This window comes from Bos indicus, chromosome 7 (assembly GCF_029378745.1).
Source record: "Bos indicus isolate NIAB-ARS_2022 breed Sahiwal x Tharparkar chromosome 7, NIAB-ARS_B.indTharparkar_mat_pri_1.0, whole genome shotgun sequence".
In the NCBI taxonomy this organism is placed as follows: domain Eukaryota; kingdom Metazoa; phylum Chordata; class Mammalia; order Artiodactyla; family Bovidae; genus Bos; species Bos indicus.
In genome coordinates this window covers 24,250,751-24,265,451 of record NC_091766.1, presented here as the reverse complement: position 1 = coordinate 24,265,451, position 14,701 = coordinate 24,250,751, and the positions used below count along the sequence as shown (strand labels likewise).

General features: G+C 36.3%; 1 protein-coding gene across 1 annotated transcript in view; it reads left to right on the top strand.

The window, feature by feature from the left end:
• Positions 1 to 14,701, top strand: part of ADAMTS19 (ADAM metallopeptidase with thrombospondin type 1 motif 19) — a 270,234-nt gene that overhangs the window by 185,772 nt on the left and 69,761 nt on the right. Inside the window, exons 14-16 of the mRNA XM_019964589.2 lie at positions 330 to 457; positions 4,275 to 4,395; positions 11,360 to 11,440. Of these exons, the coding sequence (XP_019820148.2) occupies positions 330 to 457; positions 4,275 to 4,395; positions 11,360 to 11,440 (330 nt within the window). The remainder of the gene's footprint in view (positions 1 to 329; positions 458 to 4,274; positions 4,396 to 11,359; positions 11,441 to 14,701) is intronic.

The window sequence follows — 14,701 nt, the reverse complement described above, 5'->3', positions numbered from 1 at the left end:
AGAAATTGGGAGAGTGCAAAATATTTTTCACAAAGAATACTTGGTCTGTGTGTAGTAGAAGTTTAGTGCCAAAAATAATAAGTGATATACTTAAAAATAATTTGAAGACACAATTCTTAAGAAGGAGGTTAATATTCACTGGATACCTGTTTTTTCCCGGCATCATCTCATTTACTACTCATAATAACCCTCTAGTATTATCTACTCTAGTAGTACATTACTTATTTAACATATTATATTTTTTACTCAAAACTATTTTGAAAAATAAAGCTTGAGATAAAAATACTTATGGATCGACTTTTATTCATTTCTTTTTATCCACTCTGTAGAAAAGCCGTGTGCCTTGTTTTGTTCTCCTGTTGGAAAAGAACAGCCTATTCTCCTATCAGAAAAAGTGTTGGATGGAACTTCTTGTGGATATCAGGGATTAGATGTCTGTGCAAATGGCAGGTGTCAGGTAAGACTTTCCAAAAGGGTGAGTGTCTGCACTGAGGGAGGCTTGGGGGACCTTGGAGCAGCTGCACAGTATGGTGGAAAGCTCTGTACTAAGATTCAAAAGATTTTAATGTAGTCCTGCCTCAACTGTGATCTTCAGCAAGTCTGATCAACTTTGAAGTCCATTCTTTAATCTGTGTAGTGAAGGGTTCAGACTGGAAAATCTATAATGTCCATTTCTAGTTGAAAGAATCTGACATATTTATTCAATAATGTATGTATTACAGGCCTGAAAAATTATGACACTTTGGGCATTTTATGTCAAAATATTCCAGACCAAAAACTCAAGTACTCCACTTCTCCATGTCTTGTGTCCAAGACTGAGCCATGTGGCAAAAACCTATAAAATCAGTCTTATTATTCATTAATGTTAAAATATTATCTACATTCTTGTATCAGCTGATTTTTAAATGTATATTCAAGTTTTATTGTACTTAAACATGTCATTTGTCTTTTTGTTTTCTTTTTAAAAATAATCTCCATCTGTTATATGCATGTATGTGCTCTACTTTATCATTAGAAAAGTAGTCATTCTGTTCAAATAAATAGCATAGTGGAAAGATCAATGGCTAAAGCTCTGAATTTTGCCAGTTACGGGTCTGCCACTATCACAGTTGCCTTCCCCTGGATGATAAATATGCAGGAAATTTAATGCCAAGTGTTTTCATAATCAATATGTATATAGAGGGGAAAGGAGGCAGGACTGAGCACAGGGAGCAATTGGGCTGGCAGTCACAAGACCTCAGCTAGCTTCATTTGCTAGCTTCATGTAGTTGGGATGGCTCTTCAAAGTTGTCTCCATCCGGGGAGAGAAAACCAGACCTTTTTAACCCCTATTGTCTACTAGTGTTTGGATATAAACTGTCCCAGGGGATGAGGGGGCTATGACCTTGGGAAAGGCAGTTTTCTTTAGGCTAGGCATTTTCTTAAAAGGGATAAAGGTTAAGAGCCATAAACTGATACATTTCCCAGGCATGGGTGGAGAATGTGCATCCTTTAGTAATGAGAGAGGTATCTGAGTAGGACAACACTCAGAATCCATGGCAGCCACTAGGAAACTATATTCTTGGGAAAATCACTTAAAATATGTGTGCATCCATTAACTAATCTGTAAAATGAAATAGGCCAGTGATCATTGACTTTTTTGTGTAATATACTCCTTTGAGAATTTGATAAAAGTTTTGGTTTCTTCCTCTAAAAATGCATGCCTGACCACACAAGCGCACACATACACCAAGATTTGAAAACAATTACAAACTCTGGATTGATCAGTCCGTGGTCCAGTAGAAGTATATAGACTTCTGGGTAAAAACTTGGAAACAATCTGAAACTTAAATGGTTTACCAGCTCTTAGATTCTTTATTTTGCCAGCATGCTATAATATTTAAAGCATAGAATCATGCAATATAATTGGATATAAGAAACAGCCTTATAATTACATATTAATTTCCTTAGTAGCCTGGAATATATTTTTCATTTGTTTAAAAATCATTGCAATTATTTACCTATAAACACTTGGTTTTCAGAGCTCTAAGTTGTGCAGTTAAAACTTTCATCTTTATTTCATCATTTTATGTAAATGTCAGATTAGTATGACTTAAATGAGTTTATTTTTCAAAGAAAATTATTTTCCCAACTATATGCCAAATACAATAGCTTACATTGCTATGCTTTTCACTTAACAGTATTGTGTAAGCCAGACCTTTTATAGAGTCCCTAACTATTAAAATAACAGCAACAACAACACAAAATTCTGTGTAAGTGTTATGTGAGTCTGATGATTGTACTTAAAGCTCTGTGAAGTGGACTGTGACTTCTGATAGCTTTGGAATACTTCACCATTCTGGCTTTTTAACTAAAATGCTTCATTCAGTCTTTTAATATAATTAAAAACATGCTTCCTTTTTTTCTTTCTGACAGCTCTGTATACTGAGTTTGGCTGGAGTGTTTTGTTTTATCCTAAAATATACATTGACGTTGAAAGTAAATTTCTAAACTTGATGAGTAGACGAAGGAGAGCAATTGAAAAATAGACAGCTTTCTCCTGGTGACCCAGTTGGCCTCCCTGCCCTTTATATCCTGGAAGAGCATAGAGAAGGCTGTCTTCTACATTACTGTGCTATTCCCCTGTCTTCAGCTACCAGTGGTACCTCAGGCACCTACCACCAGTTAACCAGTGTTGTCTTTTCCAAGACATTCATCCTCAATTTTTGGAGTTATGTGGGCATATTTTGAAAAGTGTGGCTACTTGTAACTACTGATTACAAAATGTGAATTTTTTCATCCTTATTTTAAATCTACATGGTTATTGAGCCATGACATGATGTCTATCCCTGCCTTTTATTTTAGGTTTTAGAAACATATACTGTCCCAGTTACAAGGGTTAGAAAGCTAGCAGACAACTAGGTACTCATTTATTCAATCATTGAACTACTGTTTATTGAGTTTATTGTATTTACCAAGAAAGAAGCTAGATGTTATGGGTAGAATAATAAAGGTGTTTCTATCATTTCAAAACCACTGTAATCTCTCAATTTGCTCCTCATTTGTACATGAAGGAGAGATTTTTATCCCCAGGAGTCGCTGGTCTTTTCATGGCTCTTGCTTAGTGAACTCTTCCCACGGCTTTGTTGTATTTTGAGAATTTCCTGTGGTGGCCACCTCTTTCATCCAGAATCATTCTATTTCTTCCCAGATAAGCTTTGATTCGCTGATCAGAGTTCTCCACTACTGCATCGCTTTGTCTACTTCTTGACACTGATATACCCGCCTTGACAAAAAGAAAGGATACCTTTTTTATGCAGGTTTAATGTGATTTTTGGTTTCTCGGGATATTCATCCTGCAGCTGTGTTTTCTAATCTGCTTCTTCCCCCACCGAACACCAACCACAGAAAAAGACCCTAGTTTTGTTTCTATTTTATCTGATATTTTCAAATTTTATTTAAGTAATTTTAACTTGTTATAAATGGATGTATCGTCAGTCAGTTTTGTAGCTTCTTCTTGATCAGAGCTAATGGTATAATTCTACCATTTATTTCAGCTACCACCAACATACTAACTTCTACCCTTTGAGTAAATATCATCTTTTCTGAATATCAGTGAGAGACCCATATTATTCACTAGAAAAGAGTCTACATTTTAATCTAAGAAGATGCATAGTAAACATAGTTAACATTAGCATAGTTCTTCTGGGAACATATAAAATTAATTATCCCACTGTTAATATTTTCTTATAGCAACCATCGGTTATAAGCAGTTCTTGGTCACTTGTGTTAAGATTCCAAAGAAGGCAGGGAACAGAAATTTGTTCATGAACTGTGATGAGTACAAACATTTATGTTTGGTTTGCACAAGTTAATATTTAATATTCAGCATTTATTCAGCAGCCTCTTTAGGAGTAAAGCCAACCATACGGTAAAACCCATCTGTTCTATGCTGAGTAGAATGAATTTGATCAATCATGTTACATTTAGTAGAAATGTGATTTCTTTTGGGGTTTATGTAAATTGCATTTGTCTCAATAAGAGTTTTCCAAATTACTTTCAGATGTCATTTAAGTTTTAATATAGGAAAATATAGTTTGATCACTGCCCTACTATTTGGTCACTTTACAAATGATATTATTTGATATAAGCTTGCTATGTTAGTTTGCACCAGCGAATGTGGAGTTTTACTAGTTTGTCAAATAGATGTGTCAAGTTTGTAGACTAGGCTTGTCCTGAAGTAGTCGTTAGAAAAGAAGCTCACTTTATGATGTACTGTCATTCTCTTGTTGCAGAAAGTTGGCTGTGATGGTTTATTAGGGTCTCTTGCAAGGGAAGATCATTGTGGTGTGTGCAATGGCAATGGAAAATCATGCAAAATCATTAAAGGAGATTTTAATCACACCAGAGGAGCAGGTGATTATTTTTTTTTTCAAAATTACTAATCCAAACAGTCTTTGGGGATAGAAATTACATTGAACTTGACTTAGAAATCACATTTCTGATTGTTGAAGACTTTTGTAATGGGTACTGAATGATTTTTCATGATGACATATAATACATATGATATGAGCCAAAATGCTAACAAGCCCATTTCCCAATACTGAGAATATGAAATCATCTGTTGTGTATTTAATAAATTGGAGCAGCAAGGGAATAATCTAATTTGCATTGGCTAATATTATCAGATTTCTACAGGCCTTATCCTCCAATGCACAGTATTGATGTCTAACAGAGAATAATAATTTTTAACAGCCTGAAGCAACTATTGAGAGTATTAGTCTTCAGGTTTTCAGCTTCCATTTTTTTTTATTATTTTCTTAATGTGTTTACTAAGTTCCAAAGAAATACATTTTTGAAAGCAGAGTCTGTAGCAGTGTAGCATGTTGGAAACTATAACAGAAAATCAGAAGGTGTGGGCTGATAGTCCAGATATATTAAGAGCAGGAACACATCCTCTCTCATTTTCTTTCCTCATCTATGAACACTCATAGGGGATATGAGGATGAACAGACAGTGAATGATCTATGTAGTGTGAATTTTAAAGTGATCCACAACAAAAAGTGATATTATCTGTACTGAAATATAATGACTCACAAGTAAACTTTATATACAGAAAATGCTTTAAACTCAAGCCTTCAAGTTTACTGGGAGGAAGCAAATATTTTATGTTTACATTGGTGTCTTACCTGGACATCTGTTTATTGAACTATCTTAGTATTTATGATTGATTTTCATTGTCATTTATATGCTTACACTACATATATAAACTTTTTTTCCTGTTTTAAATTTCTTATTCAGAAACTGAAAGATGTGCCCCCAAAATATATATTTTAATATGAAGAATAAGCCATTTATATTTGAATAATCATGAAAAGTGAGTTCATGCTAGGTTTTAAAAAAAAGCCCCTAAGAGAAAATTAGACACAGCCCTCAAATATATAACCTTTCTCTTGGCCCCAGCAGAATAAAAGATAAGTGAGCTCGAAGAACTTGAAGCCTACAAATAACTAAGGCCCAGGGTAAATTGCAGATCAAAATCTCAGTCTCCGAAGTTGTGAAAAAAGGTGACAGATTCTGAAAGTCAAAATCTGTCAGAACTCATTGAGAAAAGGCAGGCAAAGCTGTAAAAGGTTCCCTGGCTTCCAGCTAAGAAGTACAGTCGTAATAAGCTTTTCAGCCTGATCGTGATGGGAGATGTTTTTATCATGCAAAAGTTAAAGTGACGTCTGAAGAGATTTAAAGATACTAGAACTTTTGAAGTCTATTCCTGCATAATTGTTTACCTGCACAGAGACAGTTCACCGAGGAATACTGATGCACATTCAGCACTGGTAGCTTTTGTTTAGTAATAATAACACTTAATTTTTCAACTAAACTTAGATAATAGAAATTGCAGTTAAAAACCAGTAATGTTGTTCCTTCTGACTACAGTTAGATGAATACATTCCTCCCCACCTCCCCAATTTCTACTTCAAATCTCCTTTGTTTTTATTGCACTTTTAATTTCTACTTATGTTTTATTCGTTTCTAAATTATATTAACAGCCTCTGATATTTGGAAGATGTCTAAAGTGCCTACAATATTGGGAATATCAGAGACCAATACTGTTATTTCCTTACAACAATCTGTTGTGCTTGTAGTTCTCTGCTAGTTTAACACTGTTCATGGAAGAAACTAAAATTCTAAACTTGAACCATAAGACTTTGTGTGGTGTTGTTCCTACTTGTCTTTCTGGTATCAACTCTGCCGAGGTCACTTTCCTACTCTAAGCTGCAACCAATAGATTTGCTAGAGGTGCTCAAGCTGACCATGCTCTCTCTAGCACCTTGCATTTAAAAATATTGTTCTGTTAGCTTCGCCTGGTTTTGTTTTTCAGTCGCTAAGTCGTGTCTGACTCTTTGCGACCTCATGAACTGCAGCATGCCAGGCTTCTTTGTCCTTCACTATGTTCCTGAGTTCGCTCAAACTCATGTCTATTGAGTCAGTGACGCCACCCAACCATCTCATCCTCTGTCACTCCCTTTTCCTCTAGCTCTCAATCTTTCCCAGCATCAGAGTCTTTTCCAATAAATGAGTCAGCTTTTCACATCAGGGGGCCAAAGTATTGGCACTTCAGCATCAGTCTTTCCAATGAATGAATATTCAGGGTTGATTTCCTTTAGGATTGACTGGTATGATCTCCTTGCTTTCCAGGGAACTCTCAAGAGTCTTTTCCAGCACTACAATTCAAAAGCATCACTTCTTTGGTGCTCAGCCTTCTTTATGGTACTCTCACATCTGTACATTAATACTGGAAAAACCATAGCTTTGACTGTACAGACCTTTGTTGGCAAAGTGATATCTCTGCTTTTTAATAAGCTATTTCATTTTGTCATAGCTTTTCTTCCAAGGACCAAGCATCGTTTAGCATTCAGGTCTCAGTACAGATGTCACTTCTTCAATGAAGTGTTCCATGAACAGCCTCCACATCCTATCTCTCTGTATGGATACCCTACTGGTATCCACAGAGTTGAGTTGTAAGGTAATTTTGTTTTACACTCTTTGATCTTTGCTTTCCTACTATAAAGATCAGTGAGGAAAAATATCATGGCTATTTTTTGTTCAATACCCTAGTCCTAATGACCAACATAGTGTGTGATTCATTAACATTTATTAGTGTAATGAATAATGAAACATTACATCATTAAGAACTTTAAAAAACAAAAATCTGTATGAATCTTTAATTATGCTGTGGGCTTCATCTACTTGTGACTTTAGGAATGCTGTATTCATTTCTCTTGAGACAATTTTATCCTTATAGTTTATGGACTCCCTAGAATTTCTTGAAGGAACTGCAGCCCTATTTTGGTCCAGTTGGCCATACACACTGTATATATTGTATGAGTAACACATGCGCAGACACATGTGGGTGTTTTCAGTCCCTGTGCTCTATTTAGAGTTTGCTAAATCATTTTTGTTCAAACTAGAAAATCAACTTAAGAGAATTTTTGTTCCTTAGCACATATATCACGTATTTCATTTTAATTTGCCTGGACAGGGGTTGATTTGTTAAGGGATTTTTAAAGGTAAATTGTATATTTGGCCACTTGTGGAACTATATAGTTATCAATATACATTTAGAAGAGGGTGGGCATAGAATCTGTTATTCTTAGTACGAGAGATGACGACACTAATCCAGAACAAGAAATGCATGCTCTTAGACTTTTTATTTGTATGTTTGCCACAGCAATAAGAGAGTCATAGTGTCATGTATTCTACTCTGTGAAATAGTAGTAGTGGGCTCTAGCTGTAATCAGACAGATCTGAGTTCGAAGCTTGCATCGGCTAATTACTGACAAAGCAGTCTTGAAAAAGGCAAGTTTTTCTTTTTCTCTACCTTTATTTTCCAATCTATTAAATATCTACCTTGGATGATATCATTATGGCTGAATGAAATAATTTATATCAACTATCTACAGTTGTGACTAGCACATAGCAATTGTTCAAAATATAGCATTTATCATTGTTACTACCATGGAGATAATGATTACCTTGGGCATTTTAAGATGGCCAATTAAGAATGGGATCTCTGGTTGTAAAAGAGGATGTTCCTATGTATATACGATGCAAACTGTCCAATGTGAGGATCAAGTTTATGACCTTGACATCATAGTCTTTATTTCAGCTTCTGAGCTCAATTATAGCCACTCGTATGTCCACATCTTTTAAAAATATGCAGTCTCAATTGTGAGACTTATTTACTCAAAAATATCGAGACCCCAGAATTTAGCTATCCTTTATCAAATGTCTTTGCTTAATATTTTCCTTCCTCTCTTTCTTCTTTAAACGCAATCTAACTCACCTCTCCTCCAAGCTGTTTCTATTGAATAACAGAGAATTGCTCTGGATATAACTGTTGTCCTAAAATACAACATATCTCTGGGTTTACTGCTAAACTCAAACAGGAATTTACAGTTACTGCCTCGACTTTTCTGTATCTACTCTTCATTTTTAACAATCCTGAAATTTATCTTCTTCAAACACCTAATTTGCTCAGAGATGAATGGTTACCTCTTGTTTGTGACATCCGGTGGACTCCCCTTAGTCACCTTTCTCTTTGATGTCTGTGCAGATTTTTGTACCAGTACTCTTCTTAAAATGTTCTAATCTGTAAGATCCCACTATACCAAAATAGCCAGATTTCTACTTTATTGGGATTATTCCTTCCTGTATTCTTTCTTTTCTTTTTTTTTTCAATCTTTCTATTAAAAACCCATAACTGTCACCAAGGTTAAGTCTTTGACTTCCATCTCTCAGTTTTCTCCATTTACTCCTGTGGCTTCAATTACTGCCTCACAGAGGTGAGGAAAGCCTGACCTTACCCTGGAGTTCCTGATTCCCAGAGTTCTTACTGGATATTTTTTATTAGTGTATTATACTGGTTTGCTGAGTACAAACTGCAAAACTTGTCAGATTATTACCCAAACTTGACTTTCATGTTTTTATAAATGATGACTGCATTCTCACATAAGTAATAATAAAAGATTGTGTCATGTCCTCACTTTCTGTTGGTTCTCAAACTCAGAGGTTTTTTTCCCTTTACAGTGCCTTCTAGATTTTCCTCCTTAGCCTCTAGCACTCCTGGATTTTTACATTGGCCTCCTGATACTGCTTTCCACAGCTGTATCACTGAGGCTTTTCCAAACTATCAGATAAAACCTCTCCAAACCAGTATCTGATTACATCCCTTGCTGTAGAATGTTCAGTAGCTTCAAGTGGTAAATTCAGCGTCCTGGGCATGCATTTAAATTCTCTTAATATAGCCATCTTCTTACACCTTCTCATTCTGTCAGAGTTATTTTGTGTGGTACAAAAAATACCACTTACTATGTTACTTTTTTCTACATATGGTGAACTCACTCTTTTTTATATACAGTTGACTCTCAAATAACTGCATGGGTCCACTTATATATGGATTTTTTAAATAGTAAATACTACAGTATACACAATCTCAGTTTTTAAGTCTTCAGATGTAGAACCACAGATACAAAGGAACCACGTAGACAGAGGGTCCACTACTTATTATACTCAGATTTTTTACTACAGGGCAGATCAGCACTCTTAACTCACGCATTGTTTTGTTTAAGGGTCACTTGTATATCCAAATCCTATCCATTCTTCAAAGACAGTTAATCTTTTTGCTTCTTTATGAAGCTTTCCTTGACTATATGAAATGTTCTCTTTTCTGAAACATTGTGATTCCTACTGGTGCCAGTGTCACTCGAACATCAGTAATGTATGCTGCTAAGTCACTTCAGTCGTGTCCGACTCTGTGTGACCCCATAGATGGCAGCCCACAAGTCTCCCCCGTCCCTGGGATTCTCCAGGCAAGAACACTGGAGTGGGTTGCCATTTCCTTCTCCAATGCAGGAAAGTGAAAAGTGAAAGTGAAGTCGCTCAGTCGTGTCCGACTCCAGCGACCCCATGGGCTGCAGCCTTCCAGGCTCCTCCATCCATGGGATTCTCCAGGCAAAAAGTACTGGAGTGGGGTGCCAAACCACTTAAAGTTGGGGGTGGGGGGGGCGGAAATCCCACTTCTGAGTTAAAATAGCAGCAAAACTTCTGACTGGTGATGTCATCAGATAAGGGGGATGGTTTAAACAACTTTAATTTACATTCTTCATTGGAAAATTAGCCATTTTATTTTGAATATGATCTTCTAAGCTTAATTTTGGAAGCTTTATTTAACTCATTTTTATGTAAGATATTTGTCTCTTTCCAATTCGATTCTAAACTCAGTGAGTACAGAAATCATGTTACCTCATTTCTGTATGCAAATAGGAAGTAAGTGTTCGTTTCTATTTTCATTGCTGCATACTGCGTTCATGTAACAAAATGGAAGTACTTGTATGATTTAGTGTTACTGAAAATTTATTCTCTATTGGAAATGCTGATTTGAAAAGCACAGACCTCTAGTCCCAGACACTGCCACCAGGTGGGGTGTCTGCTACCTTTTGATAAACAGCAAATAATTGTCAACAGTTTCAGGAATTTGAATAATTAATCAATAGGAGACAACTCTAGGATTAGCTATTATACCTTTTTATCAATAGCTTTGAAAATTAGATTTTTATTAGAACCATGTGTGGCTATACAGAAATACTGAGAAAATGAAGTCTTGATTTTGACTTTTTGTGTGTACTTTTTCTTCTATCCAACTTTATCTTACCCTCTTGTTTCACTTCAGGCATTACATTCCTAACCACTGCTAAACTGTATTTCCTAAAATATACCTAATTGTATCTTGCTCCTAGCCATCTGATCCCTTTCAGGATGACATCAGATTGTCTGATGTGGCCTTACTTATTATTTTATTAATTATCTTATTATCTTACTTGTCTCCAGCTCAAGTTTCAAAACCCTTTGTTCATCTCCCAGGGAAGGCTTGGTCTTTCTTGTCCAATACTCAACTATTTCAGGAACACACATCCACCATCTGTATGCTCTCCAGCTATGTTTCCTCCTGCCTACACTTTCTGATTTACAGGAGTTCCATGAGCAGAACTTAAGTTAATTTGCTCTGTTCCAGGATTCACTGTGTTTCTAACCAAGCTACCCATTGTGCTTTTTCTCACCTTATAATTCATAAGCTGTTGGGAAGCTTTTTAACATAGAATACAGTCACCCATTTGCTCATGATAGTTTTGTATTCTCAGTGTTGCTCCAAAAAACTTCTCAACTTGAATTTATGACAGCTTTTATAGATAATTTTTTTCTTTATATAGGTATTGAAATAACACATCAAAAGCCAAAACCAAAAGAAAATAGGGAAAGTCAGTGAAGAAAAAAGAATTAGAAGAAACTCAAGATGTATTTCATGTTTTATTGACTTTTACAGGTTATGTAGAAGTGCTGGTGATACCTGCTGGAGCAAGAAGAATCAAAGTTGTGGAAGAAAAGCCAGCACACAGCTATTTAGGTAACCTGTGTTAAAGACACAGAGCCCATCCAAGTTCAAGCTTAGCTGTCTTGCCCTGAGAGTTCTGTGATGACCAGAACGTCAGTGTGTTTCTAGTTACATATATGAATTTCCCAGGAAGCACCTCTTGTCAAGTAGGAATTTTTTTCCTTCCCTCCCAGGAACTTCCCTGGAGCAAAAGCAACGTGGTTGACTATGGTTTTTTTTGGCAGCAGAGGCAGGGGGGAGTTATTAATTACTTCTTCATGTTAATCCACATTAAGGAACAAATACTCATTGGAGGATTTGGATATGTTTTGTTTCATATCCACAAACATATTTCACATGTGCATACACATAAATATACACATATCCATGTTTGTTGCATGTGCAAATGTATACATAGATGTGTGTGTATGTGTGTGTGTGTGTATTTGCTGATTGCTCTATAATTTGGAAATCTTTTTTTTTTTTTTTAATTTGGAAATCTTGTGGGATTCTTAAAAAAAACTTCTATGTACTAAGAGGACTTGCTCTTTTAATGGAAGACAGTGAGTCCCTTGGAATGCAAGGAGATCCAACCAGTCCATCCTAAAGGAGGTCAATCCTGGGTGTTCTTTGGAAGGACTGATGTTGAAGCTGAAACTCCAATATTTTGGCCACCTGATGCGAAGAGTTGACTCATTGGAAAAGACCCTGATGCTGGGAAGGATTAGAGGCAGGAGGAGAAGGGGATGACAGAGGATGAGATGGCTGGATGGCATCACCGACTTGATGGACATGAGTTTGGGTGGACTCCGGGAATTGGTGGTAGACAGGGAGGCCTGGCGTGCTACAGTCCATGCGGTCACAAAGAGTCGGACACAACTGAGCGACTGAACTAACTGTGCTCTCTTTTGCCTCACTTCAGGTGTATGCATCTATGAAGAAAGTTTTTTGTTTCTAATTGTGAAATAGAAAAGTTGGCTTATGATATTTTGATAGTTTCAGGTGTACTGCATAGTGCTGACATATGCATACATTATGAAATGGTCACCACGATAAGTCTAGTAACCATCTGTCCCCAAAGTTATTACAATGTTATTGATCACGTTCCTTATACTATATATTATAAGACCTACATTGCTTATTTCATCACTGGAGCTTTTTATCTCTTAATACCTTTCATCTATTTCATGTACCCACTACCCCCTCCCTCTGGCAGTCACCCCTTTGTTCTCCGTATCTAAGAGTTTCTTTGTATTTTGTTTGCTTGTTTTCATTTTTAAAATTCCGCATGTATGTGAGATCGTACAGTATTTGTCTTTCTTTGTCTGACTTATTTCATTTACCTTAGTATCCTCTAGGTCTAAATATTTGTTGCAAATGGCAAGATTTATTTTTCTTTTGGATGATTAATAGTCCATTGTGTATATAAACCACACTGAAATACTTTCCCACACCATATTCAGAAATAAACTCAAAATGGATTAAAGTTTTAAATTTAAGACCTGAAACCATAAAATTCCAAGAAGAAAACATAGATAGTAGTTCTTTGACAGCAGTCTTAACAATATATTTTTTGTTTGTTTTTGATTTGTCTACCTAGGCAAGGCAAACAAAAGCAAAAATAACCAAATGGGACTATGTCAAACTAAAACCTGTTAACAAATGACAGGTTCTATCTTCTTTATCTATTCATCTATCGTTGGACACAGACGAATGAACACTTCTATATCTTGACCATTGTAAATAATGCCACACTGACCATCAGGGTGCTTATCTCTTTTTGAATTAATACTGTTATTTTCTTTGAGTTAATACCTAGGAGCAAAATTGCTGGATCATATGGAAGTTCTGTGTTTAACTTTCTAAGGAATCTCCCTACTGCCTTCCATAGTGACCACACCAATTACACTCCCACCAACAGTATAAGAGGATTTTCTTTTTTCCACATCCTGCCAACACTTGTTTTTGACTTTTTGATGATAACCATTCTGACAGATGTGAGGCGATATCTCACCATGGTTTTGATTTTCCTTCTCCTGATGATTAGTTATTCTGAGCATCTTTTTATGTACCTGTTGACCCTCAGAATGTCTTTGAAAAATATTTCTCTTCAGAGCCTCTGCCCACTTTTTAACTGGATTGTTTAGGGATTTTTGATGTTGATTGTATGAGTACTTTGTACATTTTGGATATTAACTTCTTACAGGATATATTGTTTGCAAATATCTTCTCCCATTCAGTAAGCTGCCTTTTCCTTTGTTGGCACATTTTTAGTTTGACATATCCCCATTTGGTTATTTTTGCTTTTGTTTGCCTTGCCTGAGTAGACAAATCCCCCCCACCCCTCAAAAAAAAATATTGCTAAAACCGTTGTCAAAGAGCATACTACCTATGCTTTCTTCTAGGAATTTTGTGGCTTCAGGTCTTAAATTTAACACTTGGATCCATTTTGAGTTTATTTCTGAATACGATGTGGGAAAGTAGTTCAGTTTGGTTCTTTCGCATGTGGTTGTCCAGTTTTCCCAACACCATTTGTAGAAGAGCTGTCCTTCCTCAATGTATATTCTTGTCTCCTTTGTCATAGGTTAATTAAGCATAAAAACATTAATTTATTTTTGGTCTTTCTGTTCTGTTCTCGGAGAAGGCAATGGCACCCCACTCCAGTACTCTTGCCTGGAAAATCCCATGGATGGAGGAGCCTGGAAGGCTGCAGTCCATGGGGTCGCCGAGGGTCGGACACGACTGAGCGACTTCACTTTAACTTTTCACTTTCATGCATTGGAGAAGGAAATGGCAACCCACTCCAGTGTTCTTGCCTGGAGAATCCCAGGGACGGGGGAGCCTGGTGGGCTGCCGTCTATGGGGTCACACAGAGTCGGACACGACTGAAGTGACTTAGCAGCAGCAACAGTTCTGTTCTACTGATCAATGTCTGTCTTTCTCCATGTTTGGTACCAGACTCTTTTAATTACTGCTGCTTTGTAGTATCATTTAAAATGAGGGTATGTGTGTTACCTACAGCTTTATTCCTCTCTTTCAAGATTGCTTTGGCTATTCAGGGTTTTTTTGTTTCCAAATAAATTTTAGAATTATTTGTCCAAATTCTCTGGAAAGTGCAAGCAGTATTTTGATAAGTCTTGCAGTAAATTTGTAGATTTGCCTTACGTGGTATGGTCATTTTAACAATAAAAATTCTTCCAGCTTATGAGTTCAGTCTATCTTTCCATCTCTTTTTGTTGTCTTCAGTTTCTTTCATTAATGCCATATAGTCTTCCAATACAAGTCTTGTACCTT